The 20,389-nt window shown below is 35.3% G+C and overlaps 1 protein-coding gene across 5 annotated transcripts in view; it reads right to left on the bottom strand.

Annotated features, from left to right (window-relative positions):
* Positions 1–20,389, bottom strand: part of ATRX (ATRX chromatin remodeler) — a 293,312-nt gene that overhangs the window by 9,591 nt on the left and 263,332 nt on the right. For all 5 annotated transcript variants that reach the window (XM_082716012.1, XM_082716016.1, XM_082716013.1 and 2 more), the window contains 2 exons: positions 19,725–19,902; positions 18,265–18,459 (listed from right to left, as the gene is read on the bottom strand). In XM_082716012.1, the coding sequence (XP_082572138.1) occupies positions 18,265–18,459; positions 19,725–19,902 (373 nt within the window). The remainder of the gene's footprint in view (positions 1–18,264; positions 18,460–19,724; positions 19,903–20,389) is intronic.

The following is a 20,389-nucleotide window of genomic DNA, read 5'->3' as shown; positions in this document are numbered from 1 at the left end:
ATGAAAAGATAACGCTTCTTCAGATATGTGTCTCCCATGCTTACCCCCCCCAACTATGACTCAAGAGAGAGGTTTAGAATAAAACCAGGTAACACTGACTTATATTTTTAGCAAGTGACCATACCAAATACAGTTAGAAAAGTCAGCTATTCTACAAAATACCAAATAAATTACAAGGTAGAAATGTTCTATGGATAGTTTCTAATTTTACTTCTGTCTAGCAATAAGTGATGTTCTTAACCATAGTCAAAAATAACTTAATTTCTCCAAGAAAACAACCTAAGGGAAAGACCAAGAGAATTGTATGCTAGGAACTGATTTACTTTCAGCTGTGCCACTGATTCTCTTTCTCTGTAACAATGAATAATAATTTAGCTATGACTGTCAGTTAAACAAAATGAAACCCTCTCCATTCACATGTATAACAAGATGATATGAGAATAGCAGAAACAGATGAAACACCCAATTCTTTGGAAATAAATCTTCTGTCAGTTTAGTGCAGTGTTTATTTCTCAATTATAAACACCAGAGTTGATACATTAATTACTCTTATGATTAGAGAGAAAGCCTTTCCAGAGACGCATGTATGCAATGTGCATGTGCAGGCATGCACACACACCCTCATTTATACCCTTTAAAAAATGTCTAAAAAATATCAAGTCAGTCCTTATCATCCTATTTCAAAGTCCAAACTTATCACCTTGGAACTGGTAGGAACCCATGCCCAGAGAGGCAAAGTAACTTGTTCCAATCACACAGCTCAGACTAGCTAGGACTAGAAGCTGAATTTCAAGGCTTCTATCCAGTGATCATTCTATCACACTATAAAGAATATTTTCATGAGGCATAGTTCCTCCATTTCCCAGATCTGTACTCAAATAAAAAACACTACCCTGAAGGATTTTGGGGTGGGAAAAAGCCAAGTATGTCTATTTTTTCCCTCACTTTGAATGCTTCCATACTTTTTGAAGTTTTTAAATTAATATGCTAATATTTTTAATAAAGGAAAATATAAAAACTGAAGCAAACACAATTCTCAGACACAAACCTGTGAAAACCCAGTTCATGCTTAGCCTAAACCTGACATGACTATTTTACCATTTTCATTTTCAGGAGACATGGAAACACCACTTCCAAAACATTTTAATGTCTTCTCACCAATTTCAGATTTAAGATCTATCCTCTCAAGTCAAACATGATTGACTTAATAAGGTCAGATTATGGAAGAGGCTCAGCAATAATGTTCTTTTGACCCACAGTCAACTAAAATGCTAACAAGTCAGAGGAAAACTGCATGTGACTTTATTTTGTATCATTAAAAATTTCTGGACCCTTTTCCTAAAACAATAGCTCCCTCCTAACATCAAACAAAAAAACCATTCAAACTCTTTCTACTGGCTATGGATGCTCCCTTCTTTTCAAAGATTTTTAAAAAACATTTAAGGAAACAATGCTAATTTCGTATTATAAAACCTAGAGATAACTAATGGCACCACCTGTCATATATTCCTCCACACATTTACACTTTACTCTCACACTCATACATGCTCTTACATAAAAATGGGGTTGTACTATAGTGTTGAAACCACTTTTCTGAATTAGTAGCTTTCCACAGACATCATTTTACATCAAATACAAACCATATTTTTTTATGTGTTATGTTAGTCACCATACAGTACATCATACATTTTTGATGTAGTGTTCCATGATTCACTGAGGGGAGTGGGGGAATAGGTGAGCCTGGTGATAGGTATTAAGGATGGCTGGATTGCATGGAGCACTGGGTGTTATACACAAACCATCATGTTTAACAGCTTTAAGTGCTTACATATTATATAGATAAACCTTATAACCTAATTATTCTTCTATTTAAGGGTTTATTAATATTTAGGCTACTTACAGTTCTTCATTATTACTAAATCTGTAACAAAATAGCTAAAGGGCAAATTTTAATGTATTTCAACCACTTGTTCATACAATAAGTATGCTAATAATGCTCAAGAACTTAAACAAGTATGTTTACCACTATCTCCATTTTAACAAAGAAAAGACACTACATATGTTAAGTTAACTGACTTTTATAAGAATAAGACTCATTTATGTAAGTTCAGAGGCAGGAGGCCAAAAATCTTTCTTTCCTCTAGAGTGCTATGTAAGACACAAATAACAGAAAGAACATACAGAATTTCTGATATAAACTGTTTCTATATCTTTCCCTTTGTAAATTAATTATATAGCATATTGTTAATACAAAAAGCAAATGAAATTAAGACAGAAAAAAGAATAAGTGTAACAGGATTCTCAGAATACTTCCTTGGGAAAAACCATTTTGCAAAATCTAGAGCAAATTATGTACGTTAATAAAGAACAATTTCATCTCAATATACAACACAATCGGTGGAAAGGTATTTTTGTTTCTTCTCTTTGAAGCACGCATTTATTAGTTGCTATAGCAACCCTATTATTGAAAACAATACTGGAACAGAATCTATAATCACTAGGCCAACAGTCGTGAAAATGAGGTTTAAATTATATCCAAATGTGTACCTTTTCTTTGTCTAAACTTTATTTTTCCTTCAATAAGTGAAAAACCTTACAAGCTGGGAAAAAGCATGGTCTCTATTCTAGCTAACAGCTACATTAATTTAAGCTTTAAAAATGACTAGTTTAATTAATAAGATAAAATTAATGATAAATTAAAAGTTTAAGTTAATTTATTTAGATGTTTAAAGTGTTTGGCAAGCTGACAAAAATCCCATCTAATCAATCCTGAAATTCAACCTTGAAAATAAAATTTTAGAAACAATTAAGTCTTTGCCTGAGGGTGGGGGTGGGAGGTTGCCATTTTTCAAAATATTTTGCTTGCCATCACTTTGAATTTGAGTTCTATAATATCTGGAAATAAAAATCACTGGAATACTTAAGTGCCACAGCACCCACTCAAAAAGCTATGAAGAAAATTTCTTTTATTACTTCAATAAGCCTAGATTTTTAGTAAAGAAACTTTATATTCTGGGTTTTAAAAAAAGCTTTTACTTTCAAATCTGAAGGCTGTTTTTTCCCAAACTACACTGGGGGAAAAAAAGGGCAACATACTTGGTAAGTAACTAGAGAGATACTGAATAAAGTTCACATACCACCTCATATCAAATTTTTAGGTCAAGAGCACACACTTTCCCCAAAGACCATTTATAAACATACCCAGATTCCCAAATTAGAGGTGAAAATAAGAAAGTGGCAACTACAGAACTTGTCACTTTCAAGAAAGGAAAAGGCAGGCCTACCACACTGCTTTGGGTGGAAGGTAAGAGCCGAAGTCGCCTTTGGTCAGAAGAATGTTTTCTGCTCAATTTAACATTCAAGGAGCTAGATAGCATATTTAGCATTTAACCTTTAAAAATCTGTTATCCATTATAATTATTACATAAGCCACATGCCATTCACTGTTAGGTAAACAGTTTCAGTCAAGATTTTATAGGATGGTAGTGACTTTCTAGAGGTTGCAGCTTTCTAAGTAGAGCCCAAATGGGAACTTGATTCTCATGCTATACAATGTGGAGTTCATGTTATCTCCTTATTTCATAACACTGTTAACATCCTCTAACTAGGGGCGCCTGGGTGGCTCAGTGGGTTAAAGCCTCTGCCTTCGGCTCAGGTCATGATCCCAGGGTCCTGGGATAGAGCCCCACATCGGGCTCTCTGCTCTGCAGGGAGCCCGCTTCCTCCTCTCTCTCTGCCTGCCTCTCTGCCTACTTGTGATCTCTGTCTGTCAAAATCTTTAAAAAAAATCCTCTAACTCAACTATAGGTATGCTAATAAAAAGGATATAGATAGAAGACCTATGAAATAGGAATGAAAGCAGGTATTTAGTAGTTCAGATTACATTTTAAAGAAAGAAAACATTTTAAAAGGCAAAATAATAAAAATAAAATATATAAATAAGGTCATCTAGTGATTTCTTACATTGACCAAATCTCTCATGCAATGTATATTCCTTGAAGGGTACAAAGCAATGAATATGATGTAAAAATCCTGGTCATGAAAACTTCAGTAACTGAAGAGACAGAAGGAGTTATTTACCTACTTAATTCACCCAAAGGTATCGCAGCCTACATTTTCCACTGTTCCTAAAATGTTACAAGACATATTTAAATCAGCCAACCTAACCAATCAAATAACATACTTTAGGATATTAACAAACAGATACTGTGCCACTCAGGTACCTTACATTAATTCAGGATCACTGATCACGCCAACATGCTAGTTATGTCCTTCTGAACTCCCCTAAATGAAATTGGAAAAAAGGTGAAAGGACATAGATCAAACCCTGCTTTCCAGGCTTCTCTCTACAAAAGACCATTTCATGACCAGGCTGTCTGAAGTATAAATACCAGTATAGTTTTTTGGAATCAACTGATCTGATAAAAAGACCCATGTTGGCCTTTTGAATTTCAGAGGAAAATTTAATGGCAAGACTTACTTTAAATTTCATACAACGTTGTACATTGGGAGGTTTTATGTATAGTGGTTAAGTTCACAGGCTCTGGAGTACTGCTAAACAGAACTCTGGGCAATGATGGAAATGTTCTGTCTGTGCTGTCCAACTGGAGCTACATGTGACTTCTGAGCACCGAAATGTTACTAGTGCAACTGAGGAACTAAAGTGTAATTTAATACATTTAAATGCAAATGTAAATAACTACATGTAGCTGGGCTTTACAGTGCAGACCTACAGTCTTACTGGATTTAAATCCTAGTTCTAACACTTACTGGCCCTATGTGCCTGAGTAGTTATCTTTTTGAATCTCAGTCTCCTGATCTGTAAAATGGGCCCAATAAGTTTCTACTTCACAAAGTCTTCTGTGGAGATTAAATGTTACACATGAAGTACAAAAACAGTGCCAGGTTTTCTGATGACACTTGCATTGCTAAAGCTGACAGTCAATTCCCAGACCTGATCCTGTCGATCCACCAGCAACATCTGATAGAATTTAATCCTTCTCTTCACTAAAATATTTTCTTCTCTTGGTCAGCTAACTAGAAGAGTTCTAATGGTGTTCTTTACTACTTTCTCTTACTTCCAACACCTAAAGGTCTAAAGCAGATTCTCCCACAAACACACATTAAGAAACAATGTATTACTGTACAGAGTAAAAGAAGTTTTTATACTTTAACCAAGCTTTTCTAATGAAAAATTTCAGGAGATGTTTGATAGGGCCAACTGTGGGATATCAGAACTGTCCTAGAAAATCCTAGATACATGGCTGTGACAGAAGAACCAATAAGTTATTACCTGATCTGTGAACATATATATGTTAAAAAATTTTTTTGCTGATGTTTAAAAGGATGCCTCTCATTGCCTAAAATGAGAGCATGATAAGCCAGAGCAATTTATTTATGTGAAGGTCAAGTCAATTTGTTGCTTTTATTTTACCAGAGATAGAGGTACAGAGAGCAAGTGATCTGTTAGTAAAACTTTTTATGTTTATATAAACAGTCTTATTTGACTTTTTTCCTTTCTCTTTTTGAATTCTAACTTTGCCATTTAATAGTTCAGTGATCTCTTGGAACCAATTCCCTTGCTACAAAGGGATAATACCATTGGTAACTCATGGGGTTACTGTAAGAATTAAATGAGATAGTGTATTTAAAAGAACATAGCACAAGCACTCGATATGTATATTACTCCTTTTTCTTCACACTTTGCCTTATCCTGTATTTTTAAAAAATATTAACATCTTTTTACACATTATCTATAAAACATTCTTGCTAGAAATACCTGCTAAGAATTTAATCAAGCCTTTGGGTCTAATTTCCAGTTTACAGAATATATAACAAATGGAAGTTCAAATATCCAACAGGAAATAAATCCAGAATGGAGGGAAGATGAGTACACTGAATTAAGAGGATTATAACAATGAGACAAAACAATCAAATATATTGTGTATACCTCGAACAGATCTAGATTTGAACAAATTAGCTATAAAAGACATATTCAAGACAACTGGAGTAATCTGACTACAGGTATCGTATTAGATGATGTTAGGAAATTAAGAAGTTATTGATTTTATGGTATAGTGGTTATATAAGGAATGTCTATTTTTGAAGTGTCTGTATTTTTTTTTAAAGATTTTTATTTATTTATTTGACAGAGAGAGATCACAAGAGAGGCAGAGAGGCAGGCAGAGAAAGAGAGAGGAGGAAGCAGGCTCCCTGCTGAGCAGAGAGCCCGACGTGGGACTCGATCCCAGGACCCTGAGATCATGATCCGAGCCGAAGGCAGAGGCCCAACCCACTGAGCCAACCAGGTGCCATGAAGTGCCATTATATTTTAGAGATTTATACTGTAATATTTACAAGTGAAGTATCATAATCTTATAATTTAAATACATACATATAATTTGGGGCACCTGCGGGGCTCAGCTGGTTAAGCATTTGATTCTGATTTTGGCTCAGGACATGATCTCAGGGTTGTGAGATAGAGCCCGACATTGGGCTCTGCTCTTAGCAAAGAGCCTGCTTAAGATTCATTCTCTCTCCCTCTGCCCCTCTCTCCACCCCACTCACACTCTCTCTAAAAAATAAATAATTTTAAAAATGTAACTTAAAATATTTCAGAAAAATAGAGGAGAAAATGTGGCAAAATACTAACAATTACTCAAACTAGGTGATGGGTATATGAGTATCCATATTTTTCTAGTTTGAAAATTTTCAAAACAGGAAAAAATGTTAAGCCAACCATTCCCTCCTTATTTTCTTTGCAATAATGGAGACAGACAACACTAGACAATGTGACAGAATTCTGGGATGGCACAAAGTCTGAAAGATGGGTCAATGTCCTTTTTACCCCTAGTCAGCTCTATATTTAACTTATCAAAAACATTTTTCTAAAGTTAGGATCTGAATTCAAGTCACCTCCCTATAAATTTTTTTAAAGCTCAATGGAATGTATAATTGCATGCTAACACTATTCTAAGAACTTTACACAGAATATCTAATTTTCATAGTAACTCTATGAAGTACATACTGTTAATATCACCATATAATGGATAAGATTTCTAAGATCTAAGCTTTCTAAGATTTCTAAGATCATGAATCAGAATGGCTGTGCTGGCTCCCTCCCACCACAATCAATCCACAGAAAGTACAGAAAGGAAAAAGAAACAAATTCCAGGAATTTACAGGCCAACACACATGCAAACACACAAGCAACACACACACACACACACCCCATCCCCAGTGTGACAACAAACTGGCACCATATGTCATCTGAAGCAAAGTTACTGAAAAAATGTTTCAATTATTCAAAATAAGCATTAAAATAGACTTTGGGAAATAAGGAAAGGTACTGTCAATATGAAATTCAAACAAAAATTACCTAAAAAGAGCCAATCTGAAATATTAGGGGAAAAAAATAATCACTGAAATAAGTAACTCAATGGATAATATAAAAAGCAGAAGAGATAGAGCAAAAAAATATAACTTAGTGAACTAGGAGATCAGAATGAGGCAAAAGAAAAGCTGTAAGATATGAAAGCTAAAAGCAGAAGGGCAGGCATTTACTAATAATAGTCTCAGAAGGAGATGAAATTAAAAACGAAGAGGATGAGTTTTTTGAAGAACAACAGACATAAGTATCTCGGAATTATAGATCAAGAAACTGAGGCAGAGAGAAGTCAAATAACTTGACAAAGGTCAAGATTCAAACCTAGGTGGTCTTTCTCAAGGGCTCTTGTTCTTTAACGACAATGCTGTACTGACTCAGGGCTAGAGATAAATTCAGCATCCAAAATAGTTCAGGAGGACTAGAATCAGCTTTGCCACCCTAGGATTTTGCAGTAACTAAAGATAAAATCTACATTCTCCAGTATTATACGCTTGATAACACTGAAAATGTTTTTTCATAAACCCTTAGTACTGATCAAGAAGTATGAAGAAGTGAAGAAAAAGGGACACTTGTGCACTGTTGGTGGGAATAGAAACTGGTACAACCATTATGGAAAATTCCTCAAAAAAACCTTGCAAATGAAACTATATGATCTAATAATTTCACTTCTGGGTATTAATCGGAAGGAAAGCAAAACACTCAAAAAGATACCTGAACCCTCATATTCATCACAGCATTATTTACAATAGCCAAGACATGGAAACAACCTAAGTGTCCACTGATGGATGAATGGATAAATATATTGTGGTACATATATAAAATGGAATATTATTTGGCCACAAGAAAATAAGGAAATCCTGTCAATGCAATAACATGGAGGGAATCTTGAAGGCATCATGCTAAGGGAAATAAGTCAGACGAGAAAAACAAATACCTGTGATCTCACTTACACATGGAATCTAAAAAGCTGAATTCATAGAAACAGAGTAGAGTGCTGGTTACCAGGAGCTGAGGTTGTGTGTAAAATGGGGAGATGTCTGTCAAAGGGTAAGATGAGTAAGTTCTGGCGATGTAACGTATAGCATGGCAACTACAGTTAGTAATAATGTAGTGTATATTTCAAAGTTGCTAAGAGAGTTGATATTAAAAAAGGTTTTTTTCAAAGATTTTATTTATTTATTTGACAGAGAGATCACAAGTAGACAGAGAGAGAGAGGGAAGCAGGCTCCCTGCTAAGCAGAGAGCCCGATGTGGGACTCGATCCCAGGACCCTGAGATCATGACCTGAGCTGAAGGCAGCAGCTTAACCTACTGAGCCACCCAGGCGCCCCGATATTAAAAGTTTTTTATCACAAGAAAAAAATCTGTAACTATGAGTGGTGATGGATGTTAACTAGACTTACTGTGGTAATCATTTAGCAATATATATATATATATATATATATATATATATATATATATATACTGAATCATTATGTTGTACACAAGCTATTATATGTCAATTAGATATCAATGAAAAAGAAAGTTGGAAATTAAAAAAGGACTGTGAAGTCATACCAAAACTTCTTCCACAAGCTTAATCACATAATTAATGTCAGCACAATAGAGTGTAGTAGTTAAAGAGTATGGGGTCTGGTTATGGCACTGAGATCAAATACAGGTGCCACCAGTTCTCTGGTATAACTTCATCATCTATAAGAAAAACAGACTGTACCAGCTTTGTAAGGTGGCTATAAGAATTAAAAAAATAATAAAGCAATAAATAAATGATTCAATACAAGTAAAGCCCTTAGTACAGTGTCTTGCATAAAAAGCACTCAATAATTGTTAGCTACTGTTTATCATTATTATTTTTTTAAAGATTTTATTTATTTATTTGACAGAGATCAAAAGCAGGCAGAGAGGCAGGCAGACAGAGAGAGGAGGAACCAGGCTCCCCGCCGAGCAGAGAGCCTGATGCGGAACTCGATCCCAGGACCCTGAGATCATGACCTGAGTCGAAGGCAGAGGCTTATTAATCCACTGAGCCACCAGGCATCTGTTTATCATTATTCCTAATTCAAAGGTTTAGCTGATAATAACTACAAAGGCAAATCACGCTACTAAATACCTTATAGCTATAAAACAGTAGTGAACCCTGTTAAAAATACAGATTCCCAGGGTTCACATGCAGAAATTGATTCAGTAGGTCTTAGATGGAAGTCAGGAATCTGCATTTTTATCAAGCTGCCAGGTGATCCTGATGCTATTCAGAATCTATTCAGATGCTATTACTCTTAGTCCAAGAACTACACACAAGAAAAAACACAATTTTAAAGGCATGCAAACCACTGCCTTACAACCATCAGCATGCAATTATAGGACAAAAATCCATTTATTCACTTGTCACATTTTTAACAAATACTTGCTATGTGCTAGGTATTATGCCAGATGCTAGGAATATAGTGATAAAGATTCAATGACACAATTCCTACCCTCAGAGGCCAGTAGTAGGAAGCTTATAATCTAGAAAGAACAGACACATCTGTTCCTGCTTTTGAGTTCTTAATAAATAAATGAGTTAAAATTTGTTTAATCAGTCAGCATTTACTAAATACAAACCTCGTATTTTAAATTTCAGAACTTCCATAATCTTGAGTAGCAGACCTTTCTAGTGTTTTAAAAGGAGACACTTGCTGAAGTCTACCTCACACCCTCCCCAATGGAATCTTATATTCCACTCCCAACTCTGCCAGTAAGGTGGCCTCATGGATGTTGATGTTTCCATTAGAAGTGATTTGAAAGGCATCTTGCCAGGGTTAGGGAGGCTGCTATTCAGGGGCATCACTGGCATTGAAGTCCATTTAATCTAAGTGTTTTCACTAAAATACTCAATAACCTTGTCTCCTTAATAATTCTTCTTGTGTTATAAGGTAATACAATCAAAATAAGACACAAAGCAGCACTTTATTTATTTTTAAATGTACCTTCTTTGCTTTTTTTTTTAAGATTTTATTTATTTGACAGAGAGAAACACAGTAAGAGAGACAAAGCAGCACTTTAAATAAAGCATGGTCAGGGTTGCCTGGGTGGCTCAGTCAGTTAAGCGCCTGCTTTCAGCTCAGGTCATGATCCCAGAGTCCTGGGATCAAGCTCCCAGATGGCTCCCTGCTCAGGGGGGAACCTGCTTCTCCTTCTCCTTCTGTCCCTTCCTCCGCTTTTGTGCGCTCTCTCTCACTCTCTCTCAAATAAATAAATAAATAATCTTTAAAAGCAAGCAAGGTCAGTCTATTGTTTTTCTGGTTTGTGGAGGGACACTAGAAGCACCTCTTCACTTTAAAAAATCACTTAAAGTGGTATCAGCTGGATATAAGGTAGACAATTCTAAAGTTGCATGTATTATTTAAGAAAAAAAATCTTTGAATGTTAGAAAGGGTACTAGTAGTTCATAGTCAAATGCATGCTAATATCATTAAAAGTGATTATCAATATCTAATATTATTCACTCTTGATTATAATTGATCTCTAGAAGAATCCCAAGCCTCAAATACCCATCTCTTCCACAGTCTAGGTGAGATTACTGTCTCTGGCTCCTAAATATTTTTAGTCCTCTACTAATCTGTCTATGTGAAACTTAATCTCTTAAGGATTAGGACTTCACGACTCCTCTGAAATTCTAGAAATTTATGTCTATACTGGTTTCAGAGAAATGGACCAAGTATAACGGCAATGAGAGTTGACAATTACAGAAACAAAAATAGCAGCTAACCTTTGAGCACTTACTATGTGTTAGGCAGGGGCTTTATGTGGATTATCTCCTCTGTGAGAAAGGTACTACTATCTCATGTTCTTTTCTGACCTGGGCCGGTTCACCCCTCCTTAGGCAACCTGGTGGTCCCCCGCTCCCGGGAGGTCACCATATTGATGCCGAACTTAGTGCAGACACCCGATCGGCATAGCGCACTACAGCCCAGAACTCCTGGGCTCAAGCGATCCTCCTGCCTCAGCCTCCCGAGTAGCTGGGACTACAGGCGCGCGCCACCGCACCCGGCTCTCATGTTCTTTTCTAAGTGAAGCTTAGAAAACTTATGTGGCGTGCCTAAGATTACATCCTAAAAAGAGTGGTTGACAGGTGATTAGAAAAAGGAATGGGTTTAAACCATTTTCTCTTTTTACTATGTATCAACCATCCCAAAAAGCACTGAATATAATTATAACCTACAAAGAAATTGTAAAATTAAAACAATTTCTCTGGCATATATTATGATTTCTAGTGGTCTATTCTTATTCAGATGAATAATCATTTTATGCCAGTGAATACAAAGAAACAATACTAGAACTTGTTTTATTGAATAATAAACATATAACTTGAGATAAATGAGGCAGAAAAGTAGGAAACAATGACATCAAACCTCAATTATGCTTCAGTTAGGAGCATGGCTCCTTATAGGTACAAGTCAACAAAAATTGGGTTCATGTGCCACCATGTGGTTAATATGCTATAGGTTACTGATACTTGCCCTACAATTAAATGGGCCCTTCTGAACATTTATTCCTCAAAATAAATGTTTGGAAGTTTCCTAAATAGGCTGATTAGCTATTCTAGACTTCACATCAAATTATTTTAGTGTGAATATTTCTCACTCGTGTTAAAAAAGACCAAGGTAAAATCCTATATTAACACTGCATAGTAACATCACTGTTTAGTAAACTATGCTCTGAGGTATTAAAACTTTAATAAAGAATAAGGACAAAGGGAGAAAATTGTACACAAGATCAGGGTTGAAGAAGCAGACCTAAAGCTTCACTTTGGATACTTTAGTTTTAAATATCCATTTTGTTCTCTTTATAATTACCAACATGCAGTACACCTTTAAAAAGACATAGGTAGGGTGCCTGGGTGGCTCAGTGGGTTAAGCCGCTGCCTTTGGCTCGGGTCATGATCTCAGGGTCCTGGGATCGAGTCCCGTATCAGGCTCTCTGCTCAGCAGGGAGCCTGCTTCCCTCTCTCTCTCTCTCTGCCTGCCTCTCCATCTACTTGTGATTTCTGTCAAATAAATAAATAAAATCTTAAAAAAAAAGACATAGGCAGTACAGTGCTAGAAAAGGGAAGTACAAAAAAAAAAAAAACTTTTATGCCAGGTTTACTGACTTCTTTTAATAAAGGTACAGAACTTAAGCTGTATACTCACTTAAGCATATTATGAAATATGACCCTGACTAAGATTTTCATCTCTGGTATCTGTGTAATTCGTAAGTTTTTTATTATGTTCAGTTAGCTAGCATATAGTACATCATAAATTTTGTTGTAGTTGTAGTGTTCAACGATTCATTATTCATAAGTTTACTATCAGAAAAGATACTCTGCCTCACATAGTCTACATAAACATTAACCGAAACAAGTTATTACTTTAACAGTTAAAAAATAAAAGTTAAGAATCAGTCAACAAATCTTTATCACTAGAAACTTATGTTAAACTGTAAGTTTAGATCATGCTGGAAGTTTCAAAGTGGCTGAAAACATTATTACCACAAACAACTAAAGAGCTGAACCAACACTTTCTGGACATGATTCAGAAGACCCCAAAATCAATACATTTAAATAATGGGTTCAAAGGACAACAAAACTGTTACATTTCAAAAAAAGAAAAGCAGTACCAACAACAATAAGAAACCAATGAGGCGATTTAACAAAATATAACTTATAGGGTGGGGTGGAGAACAGAGCTGACTAAGATAGTTAATTCAGTACAGAACTGAAGACACGAATTAAAAGCTCCATTTCTCTTCCTTTCACACACCTGCTGTCACAGACAAATCACTGTTCATTTCAATTTTACTACTTGCAGTAATAAGTCTGGCACTGCCTTTCAATGATATATGGATCATTAAGGAACAATAAAAAGTCTACTTAAATATCACTATAAAGGCAACTTAAATTTCAAGAAAGGCCATATAAAAGTGCCAGCATTATATTATCCACTACGGATGAAAAGAAAAGGAGCAAAGGATATAGTTCTTGCCTTTAAAGAGCTGCAAAGATAAAAAGACAAGAAAAACAGTCAAGTGGTTAATAAATTAAGTCTGAGATAGTAAATATAATTTTAAAAAATTTTAAAAAAGAAAGTAGGGCAGTAAAATAAAGTAAACGAGAACAGAAATACAGGAGGAGGAATTACACAGTAATTAAAGAGGATATGATAAGGCAGAAAAAGATACAATAATCACATACCAAGTAAGTTGAAAATAAACACTTCAGAAAATATCAAAAGGCAATAAAAATTAACTTAAAAGGCATGCAATTTAATTATTTAGATAAAAGCAATTTGAAGGGGAAATGAAAATATATCATTTTTATCAGTCCTTCATCTTGAACATGATGTATAAAAAAGGAAGGTATCTGCAATTATACTATAGTAACAGGAACCAACTCTGAAATGTCTTTAATAAGAGCAGGCTCAAATACTGAGAAATCCTGTACTATGAATTTCAACAACACCTACTTGTACCTATTTCAGAGAGGACCAATTTTCAAATTCTTATTAAAGGAAATCAAAACCAAACAGTAGTGTGTAAAGTTAAATGAAATTCTAAATATAAGCCTAGGGAACAAAGTTAACATTTACTGAGCATCCTGTATTATTGTTTTGGAATTAAAGAGTTACCTGAATAAACTGGGAAAAAAAGGCATCCTAACAGGTATCTTTGCATCTATTTTCCTTTCTCCAATCCATCCTAAACACTGATACCCAAAGTGATTTTTCTAAAATAAAAACTTGATGTTGTCGGTTTTCTTAAAATCATTACAATAGATCCAACAGCCTGTAACACAATGTCCAAACTCTAACTTCTATGATCTGATTCTTGTGTCTCTCTAGTCTTTTCTCTTATCTCCTCCCAATGCCTACTCTCCCTTACTCTATCTCCTTTTACTCCATTACTTTTAAACTAAAGGCTCCTAAAACTTGCCTTGCTGTTTGATGCGCATGTTTCTTTATCCTGCTCTTCCTCTTGAAGGGCCTTCACCTTTTGCCCTCATAGCAATGCAAATTGCTACCCACTTCTATTTCCAACATCAGTTCAAGTCCTCCTAACTTCCCATCTCCAACTTTTCCAAGAAAGAACTGACTATTCCTTCCTTGATGTCTATACAGATTTTGTATTATAGGATCCATAACTTTTATTACATCTACTTGCTTATAATAAGTAAACTGATTGGACTCTTTAGGGGCAGGAACCTAGTCTTATTTACCAATGTATCCTTAGTAACAGCATAAACAGTAGTTTGCAGGTATCTGAAAAGTTTTTAATCAATGAATGAATAAGCTTCATTATTTAGGTAAATTTTTCACTGCCTACCTACTGAAAGCTACAGTTTAGCATCAGTTATTGAGTTCTCTCATTTATTTTCTTTTTTTTTTTTAAAGATTTTATTTATTTATTTGACAGAGAGAGATCACAAGTAGACGGAGAGGCAGGCAGAGAGAGAGAGAGGAGGAAGCAGGCCCCCTGCTGAGCAGAGAGCCCGATGCGGGACTCGATCCCAGGACCCTGAGATCATGACCTGAGCCCAAGGCAGAGGCTTAATCCACTGAGTCACCGAGGCGCCCCTCTCATTTATTTTCTTGAAGTGTTTGATTCACTCCATAACCAGCACCCTATTACTATAGGGCCTCATTCCACATTTTACTACCAGGCTAATTTTCCAAAAGCCTACATTCATCATATAACAGGCCCATTCATAAACTTATAGTGAATACTATTTTAAATCCAAATGCCTCCACTTACCTTTCATGGCTCTCCATAAGCTGGCTCCACCTAACCCACACCTCACCCACCCAATTTCAACTCTTTACCTGGCCAATCTCTTCATCATACCTTGAGTCAGGTACCTAAATCATTATCTTTCCCTTTGCCCAAATTGTTTCATTTTGCTGTATTCAAACCTCATTATTTCCTAATCCAATCAAATACTAACCACCTTTTATTAGCCAGTCAGATTTTTTTCCCACCAAAACTGTACCTGAATGCTCCATTTTCCATTTTTTCAACCATACACTATTTGGTCAACACATTAAGTACCAGTCACATCCGCACTTGATTATTTTTCTTGAAATAATGCTACCTTTCTCTCCCCAAATACACTATCACTTCCTTCAGGTAAATCTCATACAATACCCTATTTTATTTCCTTTTAGATCCCTGACAGTTCTTAGTTACTGTGATAGTCAGAAAGGCACTGTGGTATAGTATACTGCTTTTTAAATTTTTTAAAAATATATTTATTTATCAGAGAGAGAGAGTGAGAGCGAACGAGCACAAGCAGGGAGAGCAGCAGGCAGAGGGAGGAGCAGGCTCCCCGCTGAGCAAGGAGCCTGATGTGGGACTTGATCCCAGGACCCCAGGGTCATGACCTGAGCCACCCAGGCATCCCCAGCACACTGTTTTAAAACCTTTTTTAAAAAGCACTAATAGGGGCACCTGGGTGGCTCAGTGGGTTAAGCCTCTGCCTTGGGCTCAGGTCATGATCTCAGCGTCCTGGGACAGAGCCCTGCATTGGGCTCTCTGCTCAGCAGGGAGCCTGCCCCTCCCCCCTGCCTCTCCGCCTACTTGTTATCTCTGTGTGTGTGTGTGTCAAATAAATAAGTAAAATCTCCCTGATATGAGGAAGTGGTGATGCAACATGGGGGCTTAAGTGGGTAGGAGAAGAATAAATGAAACAAGATGGGATTGGGAGGGAGACAAACCATAAGTGACTCTTAATCTCACAAAACAAACTGAGGGTTGCTGGGGGGAGGGGGTTTGGGAGAAGGGGGTGGGATTATGGACATTGGGGAGGGTATGTGCTTTGGTGAGTGCTGTGAAGTGTGTAAACCTGGTGATTCACAGACCTGTACCCCTGGGGATAAAAATATATGTTTATAAAAAAAAAAAAAAAAAAAGAAAGGACAAATACCCAACTTTTGTAGCAGCATGGACGGGACTGGAAGAGATTATTATGCTGAGTGAAATAAGTCAAGCAGAGAGAGTCAATTATCATATGGTTTCACTTATTTGTGGAGCATAACAAATAGCATGGAGGACATGGGGAGTTAGAGAGGAGAAGGGAGTTGGGGGAAATTGGAAGGGGAGGTGAACCATGAGAGACTATGGACTCTGAAAAACAATCTGAGGATTTTGAAGGGGTGGGGGGTGGGAGTTTGGGGTACTAGGTGGTGGGTATTATAAAGGGCACGAATTGCATGGAGCACTGGGTGTGGTGAAAAATAATGAATACTGTTATGCTGAAAATAAAAAATAAATTAAAAAAAAATTAAAAAAAATTAAAAAAAAAAAAAAAAAGCAGATTTAAACCCCCATGTGGCCCTAAGCCATTATCAAAGGGATTTGATAGAGACTGTCACAAAAATTCTTTTTTCCTAGATGCGCTATCAGTAAACTTTATTTTTTATTATTATTTTTTTTATGTTATAGTGATTTAATAATTTTATAGTTTATGAAATATCCTATTAGTTTCATGTGTATGTTGTAGTGATTTGATAACTTTGTACTTTATGAAATAATCCCCACCATGTCTAGCTATATTGATCACCATATAAAGTTATTACAATATTACTAAGTATATTCCAAACAGTGTACATTATACCCCCATAACTTATTTTTTTATTATTTTTTAGTGTTCCATGATTCATTATTTGCTTATCAGTAAACTTTAAATGTAATAGTTCACTGATTAGAGAAACAAAATATTTTTTATATAGACAAAATATATTTTTAAAAAACCTCCAAATGGTTAATGTTCATGTTACTTGAATTGACACGTATATTAAAGGTTAACTGGAGAAATCACTGATTCATGTTACCATTAGATAGTTATTTATTACTCCTACCTTTTGTTGCTTTAATTGTGTCTAACCATATGAAGAACTGAGAGGTTCTTCATAGGAGGTTTGGGGGCTTTTTTGTTTTGTTTTGTTTTTCTTTTTTAAACAAATGACTAAAGTTACTTTGGTAGAGTGATACCATAACTGGGGAGCTGCTCTTTCAAGTCTCAGCTACATGGAACATTAAGTGCTTGAATTTGAAGCCAAGACAACAGGAAAAGCAACCCCTCAACAATTCCCCCTAAAATGGCCTTTTAGATTAACTAGAATATGTTTGAACATATTTAGATCATTATTTTAGACCAGAGAACATGTGGCTTTCTCTTATGTTCAAAAGGGTCAAAATGATATCTACCATCATAATAAATTTCTATACTAATCTAAATAATGTCTTTTTTAAAATCCAAGAACAATGGACCGGAAGACAGATTAGATACTACTCCTGGCTCTGCCACTTATTAGCTGGAAACCATGGGCAAGTCACTGAATATCTCTGACCCTAGGTTTCCCCACTTACATAAAATATAAGGGCTTGCCAAGATTACCTCTAAAAGCATCCTTTTCCAAGTGTGAAAGTCTTACTCGCTTTGTGACAGTGAAAAATATCAAGAGACACTTTTATTTGCTGATTCCTAACTGCTATATGACAGCAAAGAATGTTAAGGAAGATATATTTCAATTTCATATAGAAATATTAAAATTATATATGACCTCTACTGGAGATTATTAAAAGAGAAACATACTATTTCCTTTACGGTTTCTGCACAGCAACTTTTTCCCACAGGGCTGAAATTTTTACTTGGCATAAAATACACATTTCAGATTATAGTATCTTTTTGCAGTTTTATGTGGAGAACTGACTAAGCACCCTCTTATTGAAATACGATTTTATTCTTTTTGAAACATTCTGAAATACAGCCTTAGTTAAATGACTAACTTTCACCATAATAGTAAAGTATCTTTGGTCCATGGTAGGTTTTTTTTTTTTTAAGCTAATAATCTAAAGATGTTTACCTTTGGCAGCATGGGAGTATCCCTCTTCTTCTTTTTTTCTGAATTAGGGTCATCTAGTAAGTCTGGCTCAAAAGTATAAAGTTCAGTAAGCTCATTCATGGTAAAATGACGCTCAACCTGCTGCTGATCAACAACTCGGAAAGACAGTGACTGCTTAGTTACTTGCCGATCATAAATCTTATCTTCCATGGTTCCCTTTGTAAAAAGAAGGAATAATATATAAATAACAAAACTTCATAGTGATATACTCCCATAGAGCAAGTTTTATTAGCAATGCTGCTTAATTCATGAGAGATTTCATCTGTTCACCATAGTTTACCTTAAGAAAAAAGAAAAGTATATTACTGATAATCACCCTGTATTATCTGACCAATATACATGCAAGTTTTGCTTTACATATTTCTGTACTTAGTGGAAGTAGAGTAGTTAGATACCAAGGTGAACAGAAATAAAGAAGTACATGAAATGACATTTTAGAGGGTTATAAAAATAGTAATTCAAGAAAGCAGTTTCGTACCTTCTCAGTGGAATATAAGCGCTCAATAGTTACTATAAAAAAACCTTTCTATCAAGTCTTACTTTCTATCATTTCGGGATAGAAAATTAACAAATAAAATGCCTTATCTACTACATATATATCATTTTAAGCCAGAATGTAAAGGAGCTTTTAATTTAAATGACAGGAAAGGGGTTACACTGCAGTTTGCCAATTATATTAAGTACCACAGAAGATCAAAAGAGTGAGGATTAATCTACCAATATAACTCAGTCTCTGGTTTAGAAGCCCAGATTTGGAGGCAGGTGGAGAGAATCGCATCTGTTCCCAAAACATGTGTAACAGTAAAAAGGCAACTTGATTCTATAAACCTGTATTACCTTATACTGCATCCACCTCTTTGATTTTACTCGTTTTTCTTAAATTTCAGTTTGTTTTTTAATATCTGAGTTTATATTTAAAGGAAATGACTTTAATATTCTTTTCCTAGAAGGTATTTAATATTCTTTGTAATGATTTTTTTGTCATTATAAGTTAACTTTTTCTTCGTACTTACCCATGTTCTTCAAATTAAGAGAGTATCTAGTAGCCACTCAAGACAATGATCATTTGACCTTTACATCTATAAGCAAATCAGATTAACTTATTTGCTTTTCTATGTATGCTAAGTAAAAGAACTATAAATGTTTAACTTTTTTGAACGAGCAAGAAAATTCTAAATCTGTTTACCCATGCAAATCCATCTCAATCTGAGAAAGCTGACATTATAGACATGGATGAACTACAAAACAGAAAATCCTAAGAAGCCAAAATTGACCTCTGCTGCTTTATGTATAGGATTAGGGTTGATGTTTTCAAATTCATTTGCTTCTCTATAATGCATACATGTTTGGCACTCTAAAAACATTATCAATTTCACCCAACCTTTCACTATGAAAAAAGAAAATACAAACTGTAAACCTACCTGAGCTAAGAACCTATATACATACACAGGTTTAGTCTGTCCAAAGCGATACACTCGGAATATACTCTGGATGTCATAAGATGGATTCCAAGAAGCATCAAATATAATCACTCGATTGGCAGCTACCAAATTAATTCCAAGAGATCCTGCTTTGGTGGAAATGATAAACAATCGCCCTCTGAAAATAAAAACATGCATAAATGCTTTAGTAATAAGTTCTCCATAGATATTTTAATTATGATATGACTTTTTAATCCTAAGGTGGTTTTCTGAACAATTAGGAGTTCAAAGAATTCATTTCTCACTTACTGATGAAAACAAGACATGTCTAAGGAGTCAGGTTGAGGATTTATATGTACAGGAAGAATCCTACTGCTGGCAAACAAGAGTCTGATTTAGGAATAAAGATATATATGGAAAGCACATGTTTACAGAGTATTCAAGGTATATACAGATCAGTAAATGTAGAAAATCCATGTTTAACTCCAAAGTTCATACTGCGTTCAGTACTGTTATGAGCAATAGCTAAATACATCAAAATAAAGGACAGTGCGCAAGGGCCTAACTGTAGTAGGGATGAGTGAAAGGCAATTGTAATATAGTGTAATGACATACAGAGAGAATATGTAATAAACACAGGGAGAGGTTAGACAGATGCAAGATAC

This window comes from Mustela nivalis, assembly GCF_964662115.1.
Source record: "Mustela nivalis genome assembly, chromosome: X".
Lineage (NCBI taxonomy): Eukaryota > Metazoa > Chordata > Mammalia > Carnivora > Mustelidae > Mustela > Mustela nivalis.
The sequence above is the reverse complement of the archived record's forward strand: the minus strand, read 5'-3'. Positions and strand labels throughout refer to the sequence as shown.